The sequence below is a fragment of the Felis catus genome, chromosome A3 (genome assembly GCF_018350175.1).
Source record: "Felis catus isolate Fca126 chromosome A3, F.catus_Fca126_mat1.0, whole genome shotgun sequence".
Taxonomy (NCBI): Eukaryota; Metazoa; Chordata; class Mammalia; order Carnivora; family Felidae; genus Felis; species Felis catus.
The window spans coordinates 100,989,540-101,013,162 of NC_058370.1; the positions used below are offsets into that span (position 1 = coordinate 100,989,540).

The window sequence follows — 23,623 nt, forward strand, 5'->3', positions numbered from 1 at the left end:
CTCCCTCTTCCCTACTTGAGCTTACTCTCTCTCTCTCTCTCTCAAAATAAATAAACTTAAAATAAAAAAAAACCCATATATTTTAAAAAAAAGAATTAACCCTAACTAGCACTACTAGCCAAAACTTTACAGCCTTTCATCTTCCATGACTCTGAAGTGAAACTATTATCATTCCCAGTTAATAGACAAGACTAAGGCACAGAGAAATGAACTTTCCCTAGATCACAATGCTTGGTCTGTGGAAAACCAGGGTTCAAATTTAGGAAGACGGACTCTGCAGGACCCTCTTAACCGCTACACATTATCCCGACATTATCTCCGTTAACAGGTAGACCCAGAATTCTAAGCCAGGTCCAGAGTTCTCCTCGGTACCATTCGCACGAGTCGGGTGCCTACTACAATTCATATGTCTGCAGTCAACATAACGCTGTAGGGCAGGGAAGGAGGAAACAGAGCCTCCCACTCAACGCAGCGGGACAGGTGGAAGGGGCGGCAGGTCCCTCCTCTTCCCGCAGCTGTGGCTAGGCTCCCGGAGGACCACTCTGCGGGTAACGGCAGGGCGGCCGATGGCCGGAGGCGGGCATTAGAGGCGGGGCGTCGGCAGGGAAAGGTTCCGGGCTGGATGTACCAACGCGGGCAGGGGAAGGGGTTTCCAGGGGCCAGGACCGCCTTGCTACCTCCGAGCCCTGTACCGAGGCTGAGAAATTCTTTATCTAGTCCCAGGCTGCCTTGTGGAGTGTTGAGGTGGCAGGGCTCTTTTTAGCCACGACCGCCTCCTTAGAGACTCTTCCTCTGGCACCTCGGTCGAGTGGAAGGCCCCGGAAACGGGGGCCGAGTGGCACCTGGCCAGTGCTGCGAGAGGGGCCAGCCGCTTACCAACTCCACTACGCCCCACGCAAATCCCCCGACTCTTCTGCCGCCGCCGTAGCCCTTACCAGCTCTTTGGGCGGCTTCTCCTGGGTTTTCCCAAACAGCCCCATGGCGAATTGAACTCGTCTTGCCCCTTCTGGCTTTCCGTTCCCCGCGCCCAGGCAGGTCACGGATAGCCGCCTGGGCGGGGCGGGCGTGAGGAAAGGAGCCCAGACTCCCAGAGAAGGCTGCGGCCGCGAGAAAGGTGATGCGCATGCGTCCGGCTCATGCGCAGAATTGGGCCAGGCGCAGTTTCGTCAGAGAGATTGTTGCAATTGCGCCCCTTCTGGGAGGGGATTTGTAGATGGTAGTGACGAGTTAGGCGTGTTTTTGTGGGGTGTGGAAGTGATTCCTTTGGAAGATACGAACTTACTAACTACATGTGGTGATTACAGCTGCTTCTGATACTTCTCTTAAACCTGTATGTTGTGGCACCGGAAGTCTGTCTCCACCTAGACGAGGTACATTTACAACCACTTTTCCCGCGGCATCACCCATGAGTCCCCTAAGCACGTAACTTGCGGCAAGCCAGAAACGACCCCTTCTTTCTCCCGCTAGACTTGTTCCTCCCTCCCCTCTGTTGTCGCCACCATCACCTAGTCACTCTAGCCTGGGCATCACCTTCTCTACCCCCTTTACCAAGTACCAGTAATGGTAACTTTTCCATGTTTTTGAACTCCAGCCCTCTCCTTTCCACCCAAAGTGTCACAGCGTTTCTTCGGGCCATTGTTATTTCCAACGTGGATGATTTCTACCTGGCACTTGTGTGTCGTCTTATACTCCACACGGACCATGACCTTAATCAGATTCCCAAAGGTATCTGTGACTAAAATAGAGGCATTTTAGCCCAGCAATCTGATTGAACCTACACAGTGAGATGATGGTTGTTGTCATTACCTCACGTCATGGTGGAGAGCCATTCATTTAGTGCCACAACCTCATATTCCCATCTCTGGTGGTAAATGGTACAACCACTTTGAAAACGTTTTGATAATTTCTTAAAATGCTAAACATACACCTATCTTACGCAATTCCACTGCTAGCGGGTTACCCAAGAGTAGAAAAAGCAAATGTCTTTACAAAGACTTGTAAATGGGTGTTCATAGCACCTTTATTTGTAATAGCCAAGAACTGGAAATAATCCAAATGTCCATCAAAAGATGAATGGATAAATCAGTTGCGATAGATCCATATAATGGAATGCTGCTCAGCAATAAAAATGAACAAACTATTGATACATGCAACAATGTGAATCTCAAAATAATTATGCTGAAAGAAGACAGAAAAAAAAAAGTAAATACTACATGATTACATTTATATAGCATTCCAAAAAAGGTGAACTAATCTGTAGTGACAGAAAGTGGCTCAGCGGTTGCTAGGGGACAGGGGTTGTTAGGAAAGAGGCAGGAAGGAGGGATTAGAGACACATAAGGAAGCTCTTGGAGGTGATGGATATTCTCTTGATTGTGGGGATGGTTTCACAGATGTATATAATGTCAAAACAAATGGGTACTTTATGTGCAGTTTATGTCAATCATACTTAAATAAAGTTCTTTTAAAATAGCAGTACAAATTCAGTGTAGAAACTAAAATCCCATTCTTACTTCCTCAGGGGAAAAGGTCTCAAAGAACCTTATAATTAAATTACTATAATTATAGATAGTATGAATTCTTTGAGATCTTCTCCTTTGGAGAATATGCTTTCACATATTTTTACTTAGTTGGGATCATATTATACATATTGTTTTCTGATCTCCTTTTAAAAAGTTTTTATATAAATTGTCATTGATATTAATATTTATAGCTGAGGACTGAGTGTTATACATAAGAGATGAATCACTGGTATGTACTCCTAATTCACTATTGCATTATATGCTAACTAACTTAGAGGTAAATTAAATAATTAATTAATTTTAAAAAAAGAAAAAATTTTAAATCATTAAAAAAAAAAAAAAGAATGGTTTACCTGATGGTAGACATTACCAAGTGGTGGTCCCAATGTATTAAAATGCATTATATTAAATTGGTTGATTTTCATAATAGTTAACTAAATAATAAATTCATAATAAATAAATATTAAAATAATAATTTTATTTTAAGTTACAGATGTCTTAATAGTTCAAATATATTTTGAAAATGAAATTCAGATCAAACATTTTATTCCACCCCTGAAGCACAGGGAAGTTTTAAAACCATTCCACCAGACTCATAAAACCGAAGGCAGAAAATACCTTTTACTCATCTCTGTCTCTTCAATACCAAACACAATAGTTTGATGAATGAACATTGTTAATTGAAAGTATGGAAAAATTGATTTCTAAGCCCTAAAGTAATCTTATTAAAAATTCATCTGTGTTGATAAAAAAAAATTATAGTTGAAGGATAATTTGGTGGGAATGGACTAAAATTTTTTTAACCATTTTCCTATTGTATGAGATTAAGTGGTTTCTAATTTTTCCTTATTAAGTAATAAACATAGACAGCTTAAATTGTAAAAATACTACCATTGCTCTCTACACAGGTTGCACGGTTTTCAACTACCAACAGTGTATGAGAGCATCCTATTCCCTAAATCCTTGCTAACAATGAGTATTATCAATATTTTGCAATTTTGCCAATCTCATGGTATAAAATATTGTTCCTAATTTTCATTTGTATGATTACTAGTCTAGATGATCATCTTTTTGTTTTTTTATTGGATATTTGAACTTCTTCTGTAAATTACTTCTTGTATCCTTTGCCCATTTTCCGTTGAATTGTCTTCCTCTTTTCCTTCCCTCCTTGTTTCAATGTGAGGGAAACCTTTGAAAATGAGAAATCTATGGAAATGTTTTTAAAGTTTCCTTCACCATATCCCTCCTCCTCTTTTTTTCATTTTTTTTTCTTTTTGAATGAACCATAAGGCAGAAATTTTTCACATAAGAGGACACTGAACTTCCAATTAGTCAACAATATTTATCAAATACCTACTATGGGTCAGGGATTCTGTAGGCTCTAGGGAAACTATAGTGAACAAAAAAGAACTTCATACAATCTGGTGAGAAGGACAGGTATTAAACAATGGTGATCCATAAAATTAAGTGAATTACTACAAATGTGCAAAATTCTGGCCATAAGAAGAATATGGTGATCAGTGAATCTTCCCTGAACAGGTTATACATGAGTGAGCCTTGCAGGGTGAACCAGCAGAAATATGAGGAGAACCCAGTACAAAAGAAACGGCATGTGCCTAAGAACGTTCCCAGTTTCTGGGTGTAGGCTTGGGACCACAGACACTTCAGTTCCTAAAGCTGCACTTACCGGAAAATTGGTTATCAAGGGCAGAGAGGCCAAAGGGAGCATGGAGAAAGGTTCGATTGGGCATGTGGCATCCAACTAAAAGAGCCCATAGCTACAGACAGAGCCCTATAAACACGTTGATGCAGTTGTTCCTCAGTGACTAAAAGGGCACTGTGCATCTTCCACGCATGTTCCAGGCTCCAACGTCAGAGCAACATATACTCTATTTATGTCCTGATATTGCCGTGGCACTGGACAAAACTGTGGCTGTAGGTTGTCCTTCATACATGGACCTCAGGAATTACGCACCAGATCCTCCCACCTGCTAAGAATCACATCTGAGGGGGTGGGAAGAACTAAGTGAGCAGGCATTCTAGCTCTGCACTCCTGCCAAACACAGCAAGTGTTTAACAGGATCACACTCCCTTGCCATATGTTCACAAAGACGTTTATTCACACACAACTTCAAAGGTTTTGTGTGAATTCTCCTGATCCCTGAAAAATATTATAAATAGATGCATATCCTTGACTTGAAAGATACTGCAATGCCTGATGCTTTAAATATTTCCCTTGAATTTGAAATGAAAAATAGAAAGGACTGTTTTTCCTTCATTCTCCAGTTTGTCCTTGCTCATTTCTGTAATGTTTCCCATCTTAGGGAGCATTGTGGCTCAGAACTGTTCCCCATTCACCGGGTAGATTGTTAAATGAAATGCCCTGGGCAAGAAAATCACAACCCAATTCCTAGCAGGAATTTTGGCCTAATAAAACCAAGATACACCTTGTTTTATACAGCAGATGGATTCTGAAAATATTAGATATAAACTGGCTTTTGGAAAACTGAATTCCCTCCCATGACTTATCTAATAATTTTGGGATGGATTTATCTGAATTTCTGATGAATCTTCATCTCAGGGGCTCCTAGCCACAGCCTATGACTTGAAAGAAGGTAAAGGAAAACCTTGAGTCATCTTTCCATTTCCAGCATTCCTCCGCCAACCTTACGAAAACCCTGTACCAGTTCCCTAGGGCTGCTATAACAAAGTACAACAAACCAGGTGGTTTAAAACAACAGAAATGTATTCTCCCACTGTTCTGGTGTTTCGAAATCCAAAATCAAAGTGTCAGCAGGACTGTGCTTCCTCTGAGACTCTGGGTAGAATCCTTCCTTTCCTTTTCCTAGGTTCTACTGAGAGCTGTTGATCATGGGCATTCCTAGGCTTGCAACTGCATTACTCCAATCTCTGCCTCTGTCATTAAATGGTGTTTATTAGTCAACTTGTGCTGCTATAACAAAATGCCATAAGTTGGGTGGCTTAAACAACAGAAATTTATTTTCTCACAGTTCTGGAGGCTGGAAATCTTAGATAAGTGCCAGCATGGTCAGGTGCTAGAGAGAGCCCTCTCCCTGGTTTGGACTTCTTGTTGTATCCTCACATGGTAGGCAGAGCAAGCTCTAGCGTCTCTTCTTTTATTAGGGCACTAATCCCATCATGAGGTCCCCACCCTCATAATCTCACCTAAACCTAATGATCTCCCAAAGGCTCCCTCTCCAAATACCAACACATTGGGGGCAGGGCTTCAACCATATGCATTTTGGGGGTGACACACTTAAGTCAATAGCAATGTTCCCTCTGCATCACTCTTCCTTTTCTTGTAAGTACACCAGTCACATTAAGGGCCCACCCTAATCCACCACCACACTGTCCTAACTAATTATATCTATAATGATCCTATTTCCAAATAAGATCACATTCTGAGGTACTAGGGGTTAGGACTTCAATATATCTTTTGAAAGGGTACAATTTAACCTACAACAATCCTCATTTATACACAAGCCCCCACCCCCACTTTTGAGAAGAAAGAAGGTGATAGAGGGTGGAAGGAGACTGGTTAGGTGAATCCTTTCAAAATAAACAAACTTCTGTCTTCTATGAGTGGCCCCAAAGTAGGGACAGTTTCCACCTGGGAAAGGTAAGTAAATATCTGAGGCCTGACTTGAACTTGGAGGATGTACTCTCCCTGCGGAATCACAGTAACCACTGCAGCCACTGCATATTGCCATCTAAAGCACCATTTCCACCATTAAAACTCCTGTCGTGGGAGATTCACATGCCTTTTCTTATTTCCTCACAGCACAGCAGAGACAAAGCCTGAACTTAAAGAAAAATCCAGCTGGAATATTTAAGCAATACTTTACTAAAATTGCCAAAAATTGTTTCAGAATATCAGAATTGGAAAAACAGCATGTGACTCACACATTCAACATGATGTTAGACTGGATATTCTGGAAAAACTCACTACAAACGCATAGAAAGTCTTGATAAAATATAACCAGAATTATTTTATGTGCATGGTTGATCTCAAAAAAAGAGAAATTAGTAATTTCCTCCAATAACAGAAACTTAGGACCTTGTTTGTGTGTTTAAAAAAAAAAAAAAAAAAACCAGGGGTGCCTGGTGGCTCAGTCGGTTAAGTGTCTGACTTCAGCTTAGGTTATGACCTCATGGTTCATGGTTTGAACCCCACATTAGGTTCTGTGCTGACTGCTCAGAGCCTGGAGCCTGCTTCAGATTCTGTGTCTCCCTCTCTCTCCCTGCCCCTCCCCCATTTGTTCTTTCTCTCGCTCTCTCTCTTTTAAAAATAAACAAACATTAAAAAAAAGAAAAAACCAGGAGTGCCTGGGTGGTTCAGTCGGCTAAGCAGCCAACTTCAGCTCAGCTCATCATCTCATAGTTCGTGAGTTCCAGCCCCGCATTAGGTGAGCTCCAGCCCCACATCGAGTGAGCACGAGCCCTGCTTCAGGTGAACGCTGCTTCTCTCTCTCTCCTTCTCTGCCCTCGTGGGATTCTCTCTCTCTCCCTCTCTATCTCTGCCCCTCACTCACTTGCGCCCTCTCTCTCAAAAAAATAAATAAATAAAAATTTAAAAATGAAAAACAATATAGCTTATAGATGGCAAAGTGCATAGGTCTTAAGTGTATGATCTGATGAATTTTTACATATGTATATATATGAAACTATATATATCAATATTTAAAACATTTCCAATATCTTAGAAGGCTCTATCATGCCTGTTTCCAGTCAATACCCACCAAAGAGAATCATTATTCTGACTTGTATCTCCATAGATTAGTTTTATCTCTTCTTGAACATCACATAAATGAAATCAAATTGTAGGCTCCATTTTAATAATTGAGCAGAGGACCAGGAGGCAAGACTTTTAAAGGCTAGGGAAAATGTGGAAGCAAATTAAGACCTCCTGAAGATGAGAGCCTTGAAGACTTCACCCTCAATGAAATTACAGGATAGTGGGGGAAAAAATCTATCTGCTAGCGAAGCAGGTTAAGAAGAAATGTTTGTTTCAGGCCAAATGCCTGGTGAAAAAATAAAAGTAGAAGGCTTCCTTTAGGAGCTGTAATTATAAGGCTGCCTTCCTGTGGGTTTAAATTTATATTACTTCCATAGTGTTGCAAATCCAAAGCCTGGATATTAATTTAAACAGTTCCTAATTTAAACTGTTGATAACTTCATGGTGACCTGAAGGGAGAAAAAAACCAAATTGTGAACTTGTAATTATATACCCTGTTAAATTATCCTTCCAAAATTAGGGCAAAATAAAGACATCTTCAGGAGGAAAAATAACAACAGATCAAAAAAATCCACCAACCAATAGATCAACACTAAACAAAATTCTAAAGAATGTGCTTTACAAATAACAATGATCTCAAAAAGAAGGCCTTAGATACAAGAAGAAATGATCACAAATAATTTAGTGAACATGTGTTAATCTGAAAAGAGTTGACTCAATAAACAAAAATAATATTGATTTGGGGGAAATTAAAAGAGTAAAACTAAAACATCCCAGAATTGTAATATGAAAAACTGGGTAGTGGGGCATGTAGGTGGCTCAGATGTGTTAAGCATCTGACTCTTGATTTTGGCTCAGGTTAAGATCTTGGAGGTTCATGAGAATGAGTCCCTCATGGGGCTCTGCGCTGACAGTGTGGAACCTGCTTGGAATTCATTCTCTCTCTCTCTCTCTCTCTCTCTCTCTCTCTCTCTCTTTCTCTCTGCCCCTCCCCTGCTTGCACTCTCTTTCTCTCTCTCTCAAAGTAAATAAATAAGCTTAAAAAAAAAGAGAAAGATAAAATGGGTGGGGTGGTTAAGTCATTGGATTTGAAATGATCTCAGAGGATTCAAACATCTTCCCTTATTTCCCCACAGCAGTGAGGTACTGAAAACAAGATATACTTTATCTAATATTCTTTGGGAAGGAGTAAAGATATTGAATAATTTTAGATATTAAATAAGCTTGTTAGAATTTTAAGGATAATCACTAAAATAAAAGAGATACTTCCAAAATATTAGAGGGAAAATGGAATTAAGAATATTAATCTAAATAAGGTAGAAAAGGAGAAAGAAAAGTCGGGAAAAGTAGAAGGCACAAAATACAATGATAGAAATAAAGATATATCAGTATTAATAATGAAATGGACTAAACTCACCAGTGAAAAGAGATTCCCAACTAGGTTTTTAAACATTTAGTTTGAGGCCATTTAAAAGGAACACACTACAACATAGGGTACCAAAAAATTGGAAGAAAGACCTGGACAAACATATTTACCAGGCAATACAAAGCTGTTACAGCTATATTATTATCAGACAAAATAGATTTTACAGCAAAATAACTTTTTATGAATAATGAAGTTTATAATGTACAAATTTCAATCTATCAGGAGGCTAATCATATAGTCTCAAAAAAAAAAGGAAAAACTGACAGAATTTCAAGGAGAAATCCATAAACCCACCATCATAGAGGGAAATTTTAACTTTTCTTTTAGTAATTGGTAGATCAAGAAAACAAACATTTGGCAAAGACGAAGAAGACACAAAAATAAGACTCATTTAATCTAATTGTCACAACAAACAGAATAAGTTATCACATATCAAATGTTTACCAAAATTGACTATGTACTAGAATATAAAACAAGTGAAGAAATCATTTTGATTTACATCCCATTATATGACCACATATCAATTGAGTTAAAAAGCAATGACAAAAAAATTAAAATTAAAAAAATTTTTGAAATATAAAAACACACTTCCAAATAACTCATAAGTCAAAGAATAAATCTTAATGGGAACAGGGGAGTCACAAGGCAACCCTCCCCCACTGGTATCAGAGGAGACCTAGTAGAGACTTAGGACTTTCAACATCACCCAGTGATACTGTGACTATGCCCAACATAAGGTCAGTGGAGAACTGGATCTCTCACCTCTACCTAGCATTAAAGGGGAACTCCTCTTGGGGTGCCTGCATGGCTCAGATGGAAAAGCATGCAACTTTTGATCTTGGGGGTCATGAGTTTGAGTCCAACTGTGGTGTAGAAATTACCTAAATAAATAAAAACTAAAAAATATATATATAATAAATATATTTATTATATATTTTTTAACATTTATTTTTTGAGACAGAGAGAGACAGGGCATGAGCTGGGGAGGGGCAGAGAGAAGAGAAACAATTCAAAGCAGATCAAGGCAGATCAAAGCAAATAAAAAAATAAAATAAAATAAAAACAAAAATTAAAAAAAAACAAAAATAAATAAATAAAATAAAAATAAAAACAAAAACAAAAAAAATCAAAAAAGTTGGGGGGTGGTCTCCCCTCATATCTCACTGAAGGCCAAGTAGGGAACTTGGACTTCTACCTTCACCTGTAAGTAATTAGGGGGCACCTCCACTTTTCTACCAAAGCAGTGTCAGGAAAAAAACAGCAGAAACAAGTTTAAATAAGATGCATAATCTCAGAACATAAACTGAAATGTCCAGATTTCAAATAAACGAAAATCACTCATCATACCAAGAACCAGGAAGATTTCAAACTGAATGAAAAAATATAACCATTATATGTCTTACTAGGGTAAACAGTGTCTCCCAAAAGTTCGTGTCCACTGGAACCTGTGAATGTTACCTTATTTGAAAATAGAGTCATTGCACATAAATTAAGGTGAGATCATACAGGATTAAGGTGGGCCCTAAATCCAATGAAATTGTTGTCCATGTAAGAAGAGGGAAATTTGAAAGAAACACATAGTAGAGAGAACCATGTAGAGACAGAGGCAGAGATTGGAGTGGGTATTTAAAAGCCAAGAAACACCAAATATTAACCTATCAAAAGATAAACGAGCAAGGAAGGATTATTCCCTAGAGCCTTCAGAGAAAGTATGGCTCTGCCAAAACCTTGATTTCAGCTTAATTTCTAGCCTCAAGAACTGTGAGAGAATAAATGTCTGTTAGTTTAAGCCACCTAGTTTGTGGTCATTTGTTGTGGCAGTTCCACTAAACTTAATATAGATGCCAAGAATGAGATGACAAATATTAAAATCATCTAATAAAGATTTTTTAATTCCATGATTTTTAAAATTCAATAAGGAATTTAAAACATGATTGAAACAAATGAAAAAAACTCATTAAAAAAAGGAACATACAAAGAAGAACAAAAGGGAAATTTTAGAGTTAAAAAAACACAACAACCAAAATAAAGAGCTTATTGGATAGGCTCAACAGTAAAATGGAGAAGACAGAAGAATCAGTGAAATGGAAAATAGAATAATAAGACAGTACCCAACCTGAATGACAGAGAATAGACTGAAAAAGAATGAACAGAATCTCAGAGACCTGTGGGACTATAACAAAAGATGTAGCATTTGTGTCATCAGAGTCATGGAAGGAGAAGAAAAATAGGGCAGGACTGAAAAAGTATTTAAATAATGGCCAAGGGCACCTGGGTGGCTCAGTTGGTTAAGCCTCTGACTTTGGCTCAGGTCATGATCTCACAGTGTGTGAGTTGGAGCCCCGCGTTGGACTCTGTGCTGACAGCTCAGAGCCTGGAGCCTGCTTTGAATTGTGTCTCTTCTCTCTGCCCCTCCCCAGCTCACGCCCTGTCTCTCTCTGTCTCAAAAAATAAATGTTAAAAAAAAATAATAATAACGGCCAAAGAAAAGAAATACTGACTGAAAACTTCTCCAAATTGGCAAGAGACATAAACCTACAGATTCAACAGACTGAGAAAACCCAAAGAAGAAATAGCCAAAGAAATACAAAAAAATCTTGAAAGCAGCCAGAGAAAAATGACATCTTATCTATATGGGGAAAACAATTCAAACAGCAGTGGATCTCTTATCAAAACCATGGGACATGGAAGTAGCACAATATTTTTAGTGCTAGAAGAAAAGAATTGTCAACCCAGAATCTTATATCCCAAGATAATGTTCTTCAGGAATGAAAGGGAAACAAAGACATTTTCAGTTGAAGGAAAACTGAAGGAATGCGTCCCCAGAAGACTACCTTAAATGAAAAGATAGTTTCTAAATAGAAATTTCTCTAAACAGAAAGGAAACCACAAAAAGAAGGAATCTAGGACCACCAGGAAGCAAAAAAAGAACAGACGAGGCAAAAGTATGGATTAAATATAATGGGCTTTTGCTCTCCTTTGGAGTTTCCTAAACTGTGTTCAATGGATGAAACAAAAATTATAACACTAGCTAATGTGGTTCTAAATGTACGAAGAGGAAATACTTAAGATAATTATATTATAAATGGAGGAAGAAAATGAGATCTAAAGAGAGGTAGGGTTTCTATACTTCACTTGAACCAGTAGACTGTGATAAGTTATGTATATATAATACCTAGAGCAACCACTAAAAATTTACAAAGAAGTATAATAAAAAATGGCATAGATATTAACCATCAGGGAAATAAAAATCAAAACCACAAGATACCACTTCACACATGCTAGGATGGCAATAATAAAAGAGACAGGTAATAAGTGTTACTGAGAATACAAAGAAATTGGAACTCTCACACACTGACAGTGGGAATGTAAAATAATGCAGTACCTTTGGCGAGCAGTTTGGCAGTTCCTAAAGAAGTTAAATACAATACCATATGATCCAGCAATTCAACTCTAGATATATACAAACCAAAATGAAAATATATGTCCACATAGGAACTTGTACACAGATATTCATAGCAACACTATTCATAATAGTCAAAAAGTAGAATTAACCCAAATGTCCATCAACTGATGAATGGATACATAAAATGTATTATCCATGTAATCGAATAGTATTTGGTCATTAAAAGGAATGAGGGGAGCCTGAGTGGCTCAGTCAGTTGAGCATCCGACACTTGGTTTCAGCTAAGGTCATGATCCCAGGGTTGTAGGATCAAGCCCTGTGTCAGGCTCCATGCTGAGTGTGGAGCCTGCTTAAGAGTCTCTCTCCCTATCCCTCTCCCTCTGCCTGTCTCGACCACTCATGCATGCTTTTTCTCTTTCTCTAAAATAAAAAATTAAAAAATGAATAAAATATTGATTCATGCTACAATGTGGATGAAAAATTGAAAACATAATGCCAAGTAAAAGAAGCCAAATTCAAGGGCACACGATTTTGTATAGAATAACCAAATCCATGGTGAGAGAACATAAACTAGTGGTTTCCAGGAGATGGGAAAAATGCAAAATGGAATGTGATTGCTAATAGGTATGGGCTTTCTTTTTGGGGTGATGAAAATGTTCTGGAATTAAATAGTGGTGATGGTTGCACAACTTTGTGAATATACTAAAATTCATTGAATTGTACATATGGAGATGAAAATATAGTCAATAATATTGTAATAATGTATGGTGACAAATGGTAACTACAGTTATTGTGGTGAGCATTTAGTAATGTATAGAATTGTTAAATCACTGTGTAGTACCCCTGGAACTAATATAATAAATTTCAACTATACTTCAATTATAAAATATTTTTAAATGAATGAATCCTATAGTATATGAATTATATTTCAATAAAGCAGTTTTAAAAACACTATAGATAAATCAAAATGAAATTCCAAAAAATGTTTGAGTAATTCACAAGAACAGAGGAAAAGAAGACAGAGAAAGGAAACAGAAAATAAAACATACAGTCAGACTTAATTTGAACATATCAATAATTATATTTAATGTAAATGGTCTAGGGGCGCTTGGGTAGTTCAGTGGGTTAAGTATCTGATTTCAGCTCAAGTCATGATCTCACAGTTCATGGGTTTGAGCCCCACATTGGTCTCTCTGCTGTCAGCACCAAGCCCACTTTGGATTCTTTGTCCCCTCTCTCTCTGCCTCTCCCTCACTCACATTCTCTCTCTCAAAAATAAACAAACATTTAAAAAAATGTAAATAGTCTAAATACAACTTAAAGAGATTGATAGAAAGGGTTAAAAATATAACACCACTATATGTCATGTGCAATAAACTCACTTCAAATATAATGATATAGGCAGGATGAAAGTAAAAGGATGGGAAAAGTTACATCATGCAAAAAATCAAAGGCAAGCAGAAGTGGTTACATTATCAGATAATTTACACTTAAGAGCAAAGAAATTCACCAGGAAAAAGATGTACACTATATGATGATAAAAATATCAATCCACCAAGAAGACATAGCAGTCCAAATGTGTATACATCAACAACAGAACTGAAAATAATGGGAAATAAAAATTGATAGAACTGAAATTTAAGAAATAGACAAATACATAGTTACAATTTGAGATTTCAACACCACTCTCTCAACATCTGATAGAACAACTAAGAAAATCAGCAAGGATATAGAAGAACATCATCAACCATCAGGATCTAAAAGACATTTATAGAACACTCTACTCACAACAGAATACACATTCTTTTCAAGTGCCTACAGAACACACATCAAGAAAAACCATATCATGGGGCATAAAATAAACCTCAAGAAATTTAAAATAAGTTAAATCATACCAAGTATGTTCTCTAGCCACAGTGGAATCAAACTAGAAATCGATGACAGAAAAATCCTCCAAACACTCTGAAACTAAAAAACACACTTGTAAATAATTAATGGATCAAAGAGAAAGTTTCAAGAGAAATTTAAAAAATACACTGAACTAAGCAAAAATGAAAATTGTTATAACATATCGATGTTTGTGGAACACAGCTAAATCAATATTGAAAGGAAAATTTATTGAACTAAATGTACCATTAGAAAAAGAAGAAAAGTTTTAGGGGCGCCTGGGTGGCTCAGTGGGTTGAGCGCCCAACTTCAGCTCAGGTCAGGATATCGCGGTCTGTGGGTTCAAGCCCCGTGTAGGGCTCTGTGCTGACAGCTTGGAGCCTGGAACCTGCTTCAGATGCTGTCTTACTCTCTGCCCCTCCCCCGATCATGCTCTGTCTCTCTCTGTCTCTCAAAAGTGAATAAACGTTAAAAAAATTTAAAAAAAAAAAAGAAAAAGAAGAAAAGTTTTAGGTCAGTAATCTAAGTTTCCACCTTGAGAACGTAAAAGAGAGAACGAAATAAACCTAAAGCAGGAGAGAGAAGACAAATCAATGAAATTGAAAACATAAAAGCAATTGAGAAAATTAATGAAACAAAGAGCCAGTTTCCAGAAATTCAAATAAAATTGACAGAGCCCTAGAAAAACAGACATAAGAATAAAAGATTGAGAGAACACAAATGACCAGTATCAGGAATGAAGCAGAGTATCACTATAGACTTTGCAGACACCAAAGAAATAAGGGATAAAATGGACCAATTTCCTGAAAAACAAAAACTACCACAACTTACCCGATATGAAATGGATAATAAGATAGATATTATTGATAATAATATTATGATATTATTATATATCATATATATACACTATATACTATATATATTATATACTATACTATATAGTATATATATATATACTATATATACTATATATACTATATATACATATACTATATATATATATATAGTATGATAGACAATATTCAATTAAGGATATTGAGTCGTAATTTATTTTTTTAATTTTTAAAAGTTTATTCATTTACTTTGAGAAAGAGAGAGAAAGAGAGAACACATGCACAAGCATAGGAGGGGCAGAGAAAAGGAGAGGCAGAATCCCGAGAAAGCTCTGTGCCATCTGCACACAGTCAGATGTGGGGCTCAAAATCACAAACTGCAAGATTGTGACCTGAGCCGAGATCAAGAGTTGGACATTTAACTGACTATGTCACCCAGGTGCCCCTTGAGTCATAATTTAAAAACAATTAACAAATAAATACAAAAATAACTATGTAAAAAGATCCCCCCCAAAAGTCTCTAGGCTCAGATGGTTAAACTGTAGAATTCTATCAAATGTTTAAAGAATAATTAATGCAGAGACAGACACACAAATACAGAGAATAAACTGATGGTCGCCAGAGAGGTGGCAAAATGGGTGAAGGGGAGTGGGAGATACAGGCTTCAAATTATAGAATGAACAAGTCACAAGGATGAAAGGTAAAGCATAGGGAATATAGTCAGTGGTACTGTAATAGCGATGTAAGGTGACAGATGGTAGTTACACTTGTATGCATAAGATAATGAATAGAATTATAGAACCACTATGTAGTATGTCTGAAAGAAATGTAACATTGTGTGTCAACTATACTTCAATGAAAATGGAAACAAAAAAAAACAATTAACACCAGCTATACAAAACTTCTACAATTAAGAAGATGTGGTATATTGTTACAGTGGAACACTACTTGGTGATGAAAAAGAATGAAATCTTATCCATTTGCAACAATGTGGATGGAACTGGAGGGTATTATGCTAAGCAAAATAAGTCAGTCAGGGAAAGATAGACATCCCATGATTTCACTCATATGTGGAATCTGAGAAACTTAACAGATCATGGGGGGAGGGTAGGAAAAATAAGATAAAAACAGAGGGAGGCAAACCATAAGAGACTCTTAAATACAGAGAACAAACTGAGGGTTGTTCAGGGTGGGGAAAATGGTTGTTGGGCATTAAGGAGGGCACTTGCTGGGAGGAGTGCTGGGTGTTATATGTAAGTGATGAATCACTTCAATCTACTGCTGAAACCAAGACTACCGTGTATGTTAACTAACTAGAGAATAAATTTTAAAAATAATAAATCTCTCCCAGAAAATAGAAGAGGAGCAAATATGTCCCAATTCATTTTATGCAGGTAGTATTACCCTAATACCAAAACCAGACCCCCCCAAACAGTATAAAATAAGAAAACTCCAGACCAATATCCCTCATGAATATAAACACAAAAATTCTTAACAAAATAAAGCAGGGGCGCCTGGGTGGCGCAGTCGGTTAAGCGTCCGACTTCAGCCAGGTCACAATCTCGCGGTCCATGAGTTCGAGCCCCGCATCAGGCTCTGGGCTGATGGCTCAGAGCCTGGAGCCTGTTTCCGATTCTGTGTCTCCCTCTCTCTCTGCCCCTCCCCCGTTCATGCTCTGTCTCTCTCTGTCCCAAAAATAAAAATAAACGTTGAAAAAAAAATTTAAAAAAAATAAAAATAAAAATAAAGCAAAGAGAATTCAGTAATATGTAAAAAGAATTAAACACCATGACCAAGTGGGGTTTATTACAAGGATTTAGGGCTGTTCAATATATGAAAATTAGTCAGTGTAATCCACCATAACAGGCTAGAGAAGAAAATCACAGACCACATTACACAACACAGAAAAAAATTTTGACAAAATTCAATACCATTTGTGATTAAATAAGTAACTCAAAAAATAGTAACAGGGAAAGTTCCTCAACTTGCTAAAAGTCATCAACAAAAACCCTGCAGCTAACATTGAATTTAAAGGTGAAAAACTGAATACTTTCCCCTAAGATTGTGATATCCACTTTCACCACTCTTAATTCAATTTAGTGCAGAAAGTTTTAGCCACTGCAACAAGAAAAGGAAATAAGAGACATACAAACCAGAAAGGAAAAAAATTAACTGTTATTTACAGATGACATGATTGTCTATGTAGAAATTTCAAGAAACCTACCAAAAATGGTAGAAATCTACTATTTCTAGCAATTAACATGTTGACACCAAAATTAAAAATACAGTGCCACTTACAATCACTCAAAAAATTAAATACTTAGCTATAAATCTGACAAAACATGTATAGTACTTGCATGCTGAAAATTACACAACACTGACAGAATCATGAAAGATCAAAGATCCAAATAAAATGGAGACATATACAATGTTCATGGATTGAAAGCACAACAGAGTAAAGATATCAGTGCTCTCCACAAAAAAATATACAAGTTTGGTACAATTCTTGCTTTTAAAAAAGGCTAAATACAAAAACACATTCTTTCTATATATAATAAACAATTAAAAAAGAAAATCTGTTGCCTGTAGCAACTTTATATTATATAGGTCTCCTGAAGCAAGGGAAACAAAAGCAAAAATAAACTATTGGGATTACATCAAGATAAAAAGCTTCTGCATAGCAAAGGAAACAATCAACAAAAATAAAAGGCAACCTACAGAATAGGAGAAGATCTAATAAAGGGTTAGTACTTAAAATATATAAAGTTATAATACTCAACACCTAAAATATGAATAATCCAATTAAGCTGGGAAGAAAACATGAATAGACATTTTTTCCAAAGAAGACATCCAGATGGCTAACAGACACATAAAAAGATGTTCAACATCACTCATCATCAGGGACATGCAAATCAAAACTACAATGAGATATTACCTCATACCTATTAAAACGGCTAAAATCAACAACACAAGAAACAACAGATGTTAGTGAGGATGTAGTGCTTTCCCTGTACTGTTGGTGGGAATGCAAACTCATGCAGTCACTCTGGAAAACAGTGTGGAGTTTCCCCCAAAAGTTAAGAATAGAACTACCCTATGATCCAGCAATTACACTACTAGGTATTTACCCCCAAAAATACAAAAATACTAATTTAAAGGGATACATGCAACCCAATGTATATAGCAGCATTATCAACAATAGCCAAATTATGGAAAGAGCCCAAATGTCCATCAACTGATGGATGGATGAAGAAGAATGGAATATTACTCAACCATCAAAAAGGATGAAATCTTGCCATTTGTGATGCATTTGCATGGCATTTGCAATGCTGTGGATGGAGCTAGAGAGTATTATGCTAAGCAAAATAAGTCAGAGAAAGACAAATACCATGTAATTTCACTCATATGTAGAATTTAAGAAAAACAAATGAGCATAGGGAAAAAAGAGAGAGACAGGCAAACCAAGAAATAGATTCTTAACAATAGAGAGCATACTGATGGTTACCAGAGGGATGTTAGTGGGGGGATAGGTTAAAGAGGCGATGGGGATTAAAGAGTGCACTTGTTGTGATTAGCATTGAGTGTTGTATGTAAGTGTTGAATCACTAAATTGTACACCTGAAACTAATATTACACTGTATGTTAACTGGAATTTAAATAAAAACCTCAAAAAAGTAAAATTTGTAAAACACTATTTTTTATGCCATAAAAAATCATAAAATCATTAAAAAATCAACCAATTAAGAATAAATTGAATTGAATAAATTGAATACAAGGCCCTTTTACAGACAACTACAAAACACTGCTGATAGAAATTAAAGAATATCTAAATAAATGGAGAGATATATTCATGAAATGGAACTCAATATTGTAAAGACATCAGTTCACCCCCAAAGTTATCTATAGATTTAATGCAATTCCATTTACAATCACTCAAAAATCCCAATTAAAACCTAGAAGGGTTTTTGTGTGTGTGTGTGTGGTGAATTTGATAAGCTAATTTGAAAATTTTCTATGGAAATGCAAAATACTAAAGTTGGTGGATTTATGCTACCTGATATCAACAGTATTATAAAATTCTAATAACTAAAATGGTGTGGTGTTGGTATGAAATTATTATACAGACTAATGGAAAAGAATAGAGAACCCAGTAGTAGAACCATATATAAACACTGTCACCTGGTTTATAACAAATACCACCACAATTCAGTGGGGGGAAATGATATTCTTTCCATTAAATTCCACAAGGACAATGTAGATATCCATAAAACAAGAAAAAAAAAAAGAACTTTGATCCCTACCTCACACCACACACAAAACTTCATTTGAGATGGAGCACAGACTGAAATATGAAAGGTAAAAAAGCAAAGCTTCTAGAACAAAACATAGGAAAATATTTTCAACACTTTGGGTAGGCAAAAATGAAACAGAACACAAATTAAGAGCTACACAAAATCATTAAATTGGACTTCTTTAACATTAAAAACTCATATTCATCAAAAGATGAGGGTGAAAAGGGAGGCCCAAAACTGCCCCATATTTCCAAAATAAAAACTCATATCGGGGCGCCTGGGTGGCGCAGTCGGTTAAGTGACCGACTTCAGCCAGGTCACGATCTCGCGGTCTGTGAGTTCGAGCCCCGCGTCAGGCTCTGGGCTGATGGCTCGGAGCCTGGAGCCTGTTTCCGATTCTGTGTCTCCCTCTCTCTCTGCCCCTCCCCCATTCATGATCTGTCTCTCTCTGTCCCAAAAATAAACGTTGAAAAAAAAAAAAAAACTCATATCCAGCATATATAAAGGACTCTTACATATTAATAACAGTAGATTCACCCCAATTTTTAAATTAGCAATGTGAAGTATTATTTAATTTGCTATTGAGAGTATGAAAAGATGATCCATATCATCATTCAGAGACATAAAAATTAAAAACATAATTAAATTCTACTATATCCCCACAAGAATGGTTAATATTAAAATCATCGACAATATCAAGTGTTGGAAAAAATATGGGAACCCATATATACTGCCGGTTAGAGTATACATTGGTACAACTAGTTTGGAAACTTTAGCAGTGTATACTAAAGCTAAACATATATATAAACTTTATGATATAGCAATTCCATCCCTTGTTATATACTCAACATAAATGTTACTGTCCATTGAAAGACATGTATAATAATATTCAAGGCAGCTGTATTGATAATGGCAAAATCTGGAAATAAATGAATCATCAACAAATGAATATATAAATTGCTATATATTTATCACAATTAACATATATTATATATATACCACAATTTATATATTCATATAATAATATACTAATCAATACAGCAATACAAAAAATGAACTATAGATACATACAATATCAATGGAATTTCAGTGGAACTTCTCACCGTGCTTTGCTTGGACTTGAGCTCTCTGCATCGCAGTCAAGAAATTGCCCTTTGCAGAGACCTGAGTAATCATGGGGTTTAGGGGCGCCTGGGTGGCGCAGTCGGTTAAGCGTCCGACTTCAGCCAGGTCACGATCTCGCCGTCCGTGAGTTCGAGCCCCGCGTCAGGCTCTGGGCTGATGGCTCAGAGCCTGGAGCCTGTCTCCGATTCTGTGTCTCCCTCTCTCTCTGCCCCTCCCCCGTTCATGCTCTGTCTCTCTCTGTCCCAAAAATAAATAAACGTTGAAAAAAAAAAATCATGGGGTTTATCCTGTTAGTTTCCTGCTTCTCAGCAATCTCTGTTTTTTTTTTTAATATTTATTTATTTTTGAGAGAAAGCGAGAGAGAGCACACACAAGTGTGAGTGGGGAAGGGGCAGAGAGAGAGGGGGTCAGAGGATCCAAAGTGGGCTCTGTGCTGTTGACATGATAGCAGAGAGCCCGATGTGGGGCTTGAACTCACAAACTGTGAAACCATGACCTGAGCTGAAGTCAGACACATTAACTGGCTGAGCCACCAAGGTGCCCCAGCAATCTCAGTCTATATTGCCTATTGTCCACTTTCTGAAAACAACCGCTCGTATATTTTTGTCTGGGTTTATAGTTATGGCAAGAAGACTAGTCCAGTACCAGTTACTCCATCATGATCAGAGGTAGAAAACCAGAGTTATTTTATTATTTTTGTTATGTTTTATTTTTTAATGTTTATTTATTTTGAGAGAGAGAGAGAGCAGGGGAGGGGCAGAGAGAGAGGGAGAGAGAGAATCCCAAGCAGGCTTCACCTGTTAGCGCAGAGCCCGACTCGGGGCTCGAACCCACAAACTGTGAGATCATGACCTGAGCAGAAACCAAGAGTCAAGATGCTTAACCAACTGAGCCACCCAGGCGCCCCATAGAAATCCAGAGTTATTTTAAAGAAGTGGTATGAAACGCACTTAGGAAAATTGGTTGAGAGAGAAACACTGACTAGGTAATTACAGGAGCCTTTACTCATACTGGAACTATAGACATAGGATATTTAGATGAAAGGATGATTGGTAGATTTTGGATACGATGGGACTGAGATGTGGTCGTAGTTAAAGGTTAATCTGGTATAACAGAGAGACCTCAAAATGCAATGACTTTAAATTAAATAGAAGTTTGTTTCGTGGGAGAGTCTAGTGATCTCCATGGTCAGGTAGCTCTGTTTGAGGTCATTCAGGGACCAAGGCTGGTGAAGCAGCTCTGTGCACTGGTTTCACCTGACTTTCAAGACTGTATCGATTATCACCATATCTTGCAGGGTAAAAGTAGAGAAGAGAAAGTGTTCATACATATACCTAATGTTTTAAGTCAAGATCCAGAAGTGGGATGCATCATTTTTGTTTACCTTGTACTTGTCAAGAATTAGTCACATTGGTCACATGTAACTACAACGTGGGCTGCAGTCTAAGACAGTTCAGCTAAAATTCTAGTAAAATGGAAGAATGGGAGAATAGATTAGTGGCAGGGTTGGGGGAGAACGATCAGCTTGACCACCACGGATGCTTGTGAGTCATCCAAGCAAAATGCCCAGCAGATAGCTCCATACAGAGATCTAGTATCAAATACAGTGTTCTGGAGATGCAGATTCAGAAGCAATCAGCATATTTAGTTGGAGTCTAGAACATGAGTATTTTTTTTTAAGTTTTTTATTTTGAGAGAGAGAGTGTGTGTGTGCATGCAAGCGGGAGGGGCAGAGAGAGGGAGGAGAGAATATCAGGCAGACTGCGCACGGTCAGCCCAACCCAGAATGGTGAGATCATGACCTGAGCTGAAATCAAGAGTCAGACGCTTAATTGACTGAGTCACCCGGATGTCCCGAACATGAGTATTGATGAAATCCCCCAAATGAATTGAGAACTGGAACAAAACTGTAGAGGAACAATAACTCTGAAGGAGCAAGGGAGGAAGATCCCAGAAAGGAAATTACTTTTATTTTTAAAGTTTATTTACTTATTTTGAGAGAGACAGAGACAGTGTGAGTGGGGAAGGGCAGAGAGAGAGAGGGAGAGAGTTAGCGGTCCAAAAAATGAAGGTATTTTTTAAACTGCCACATTCACTCCAAAGCCCATTTATCTCCTTCAGCATCCCAAAGATGAAGCACGTGTTCTGCTCAGCTGTGTAATAAAGTGGCAAACACAACACACACTGACATCACAGGACAGTTGCCTATGTTTAGTTTTGGTAGACACAGTTTTCTAAAGTAGTTATATCAATTTATATCCTCCCCAGCAGTATATGAGTCCCAGTTGTTCTACATTCTTGCTAAAATTTGATATAATTTACAATTGTCAGAAACTGGAAATAAGAAGCCTATTATGGTGGAATGGATAAATTGTGGTATGTTCAGACGATATAACACTATGCAGTAATGAAAATGAACAAAGTACTGCTACACATAATAGAGATGAACCTCATATGTAATCTTAAATGAAAGGAACTATACACAAAATACAACACACTATACGATTCTATTTACATAGCATTCAAAGAGAGGCAAAACTACCCTAGGATTTTAGAAGTTATCAATAGAGATTAAATTTGGGCAGAATGGTGGAAGTAGTGACCAGGAGGTAACCAGGGGAGGTTTCAGGGATGTGACAATTGTTCTGTTTCTTGATCTGGGTGATGGGTGTTGAGTTAGTGAGAAACTGATAACCTGCACATTTAATATTTATATACTTTTATGGAGATGTATTGCCTTTCAGTAAAAACTTCAAATGGAAAAAAGAATGTATTTTCCTTGGATAACTGGAAGTGATTAAAGAAGAAATAGATGGTGAAGGTATCTTCATTTTGTTCCATCCTTCTCTTGTCCTACTCCCCTCCCTTTTAGCTGATCAATAATGTTATTATGAAGCATCAAAAGCCTTTTCTGATTCCTACCTATGGTTTACCCTATAGGAAAACATTAGTCCTGCACTCAGACTATGTACTAATTCTCCAATAAACAAGCAACAAACACATTCGCCGGACTAAGAACTCCAAGCTGTTTCAACAAACGCTAGGTCTCTGATTACCAGATTCTAAATAAAATGCATACATTTGCCCAGAATGGGTTAATTAGATATATTCCTCCTTAAAGGAATGTAAGTGAATGAATTATTATAGTCTTTTTTTAGCTCTCAGAAAACTTTGAAGTTTATTTGAGAGAGAGAGAGCGTGCACATTCAGGGTAGGGGCAGAGAGAGAGAGAGAGAGAGAGAGGGAGACAGAATCCCAAGTAGGCTCCACATTTAGCACGGAGCCTGAGGCAGGGTTGCTCTCACGACCCTAAAATCATGACTGAGCTGAAATAAAGAGTCAGAAGCTTAACCTACTGAGCCACCCAGGCATCCCA

At 37.4% G+C, this 23,623-nt stretch overlaps 1 protein-coding gene across 2 annotated transcripts in view; it reads right to left on the minus strand.

Moving 5' to 3' along the window:
• The window catches only part of LOC101094500 (E3 ubiquitin-protein ligase RNF103), a 110,135-nt gene that overhangs the window by 56,489 nt on the left and 30,023 nt on the right, over positions 1 to 23,623 (minus strand). Inside the window, exon 1 of one of the 2 annotated variants that reach the window (XM_003984233.6) lies at positions 936 to 1,117. The exons of the other annotated variant lie outside the window; for it this stretch is intronic. Within the exon in view, the coding sequence (XP_003984282.1) occupies positions 936 to 980 (45 nt within the window). The 5' untranslated portion in view covers positions 981 to 1,117. Of the gene's footprint in view, positions 1 to 935; positions 1,118 to 23,623 lie in introns of those variants that run through there. 2 annotated transcript variants of the gene reach the window in all.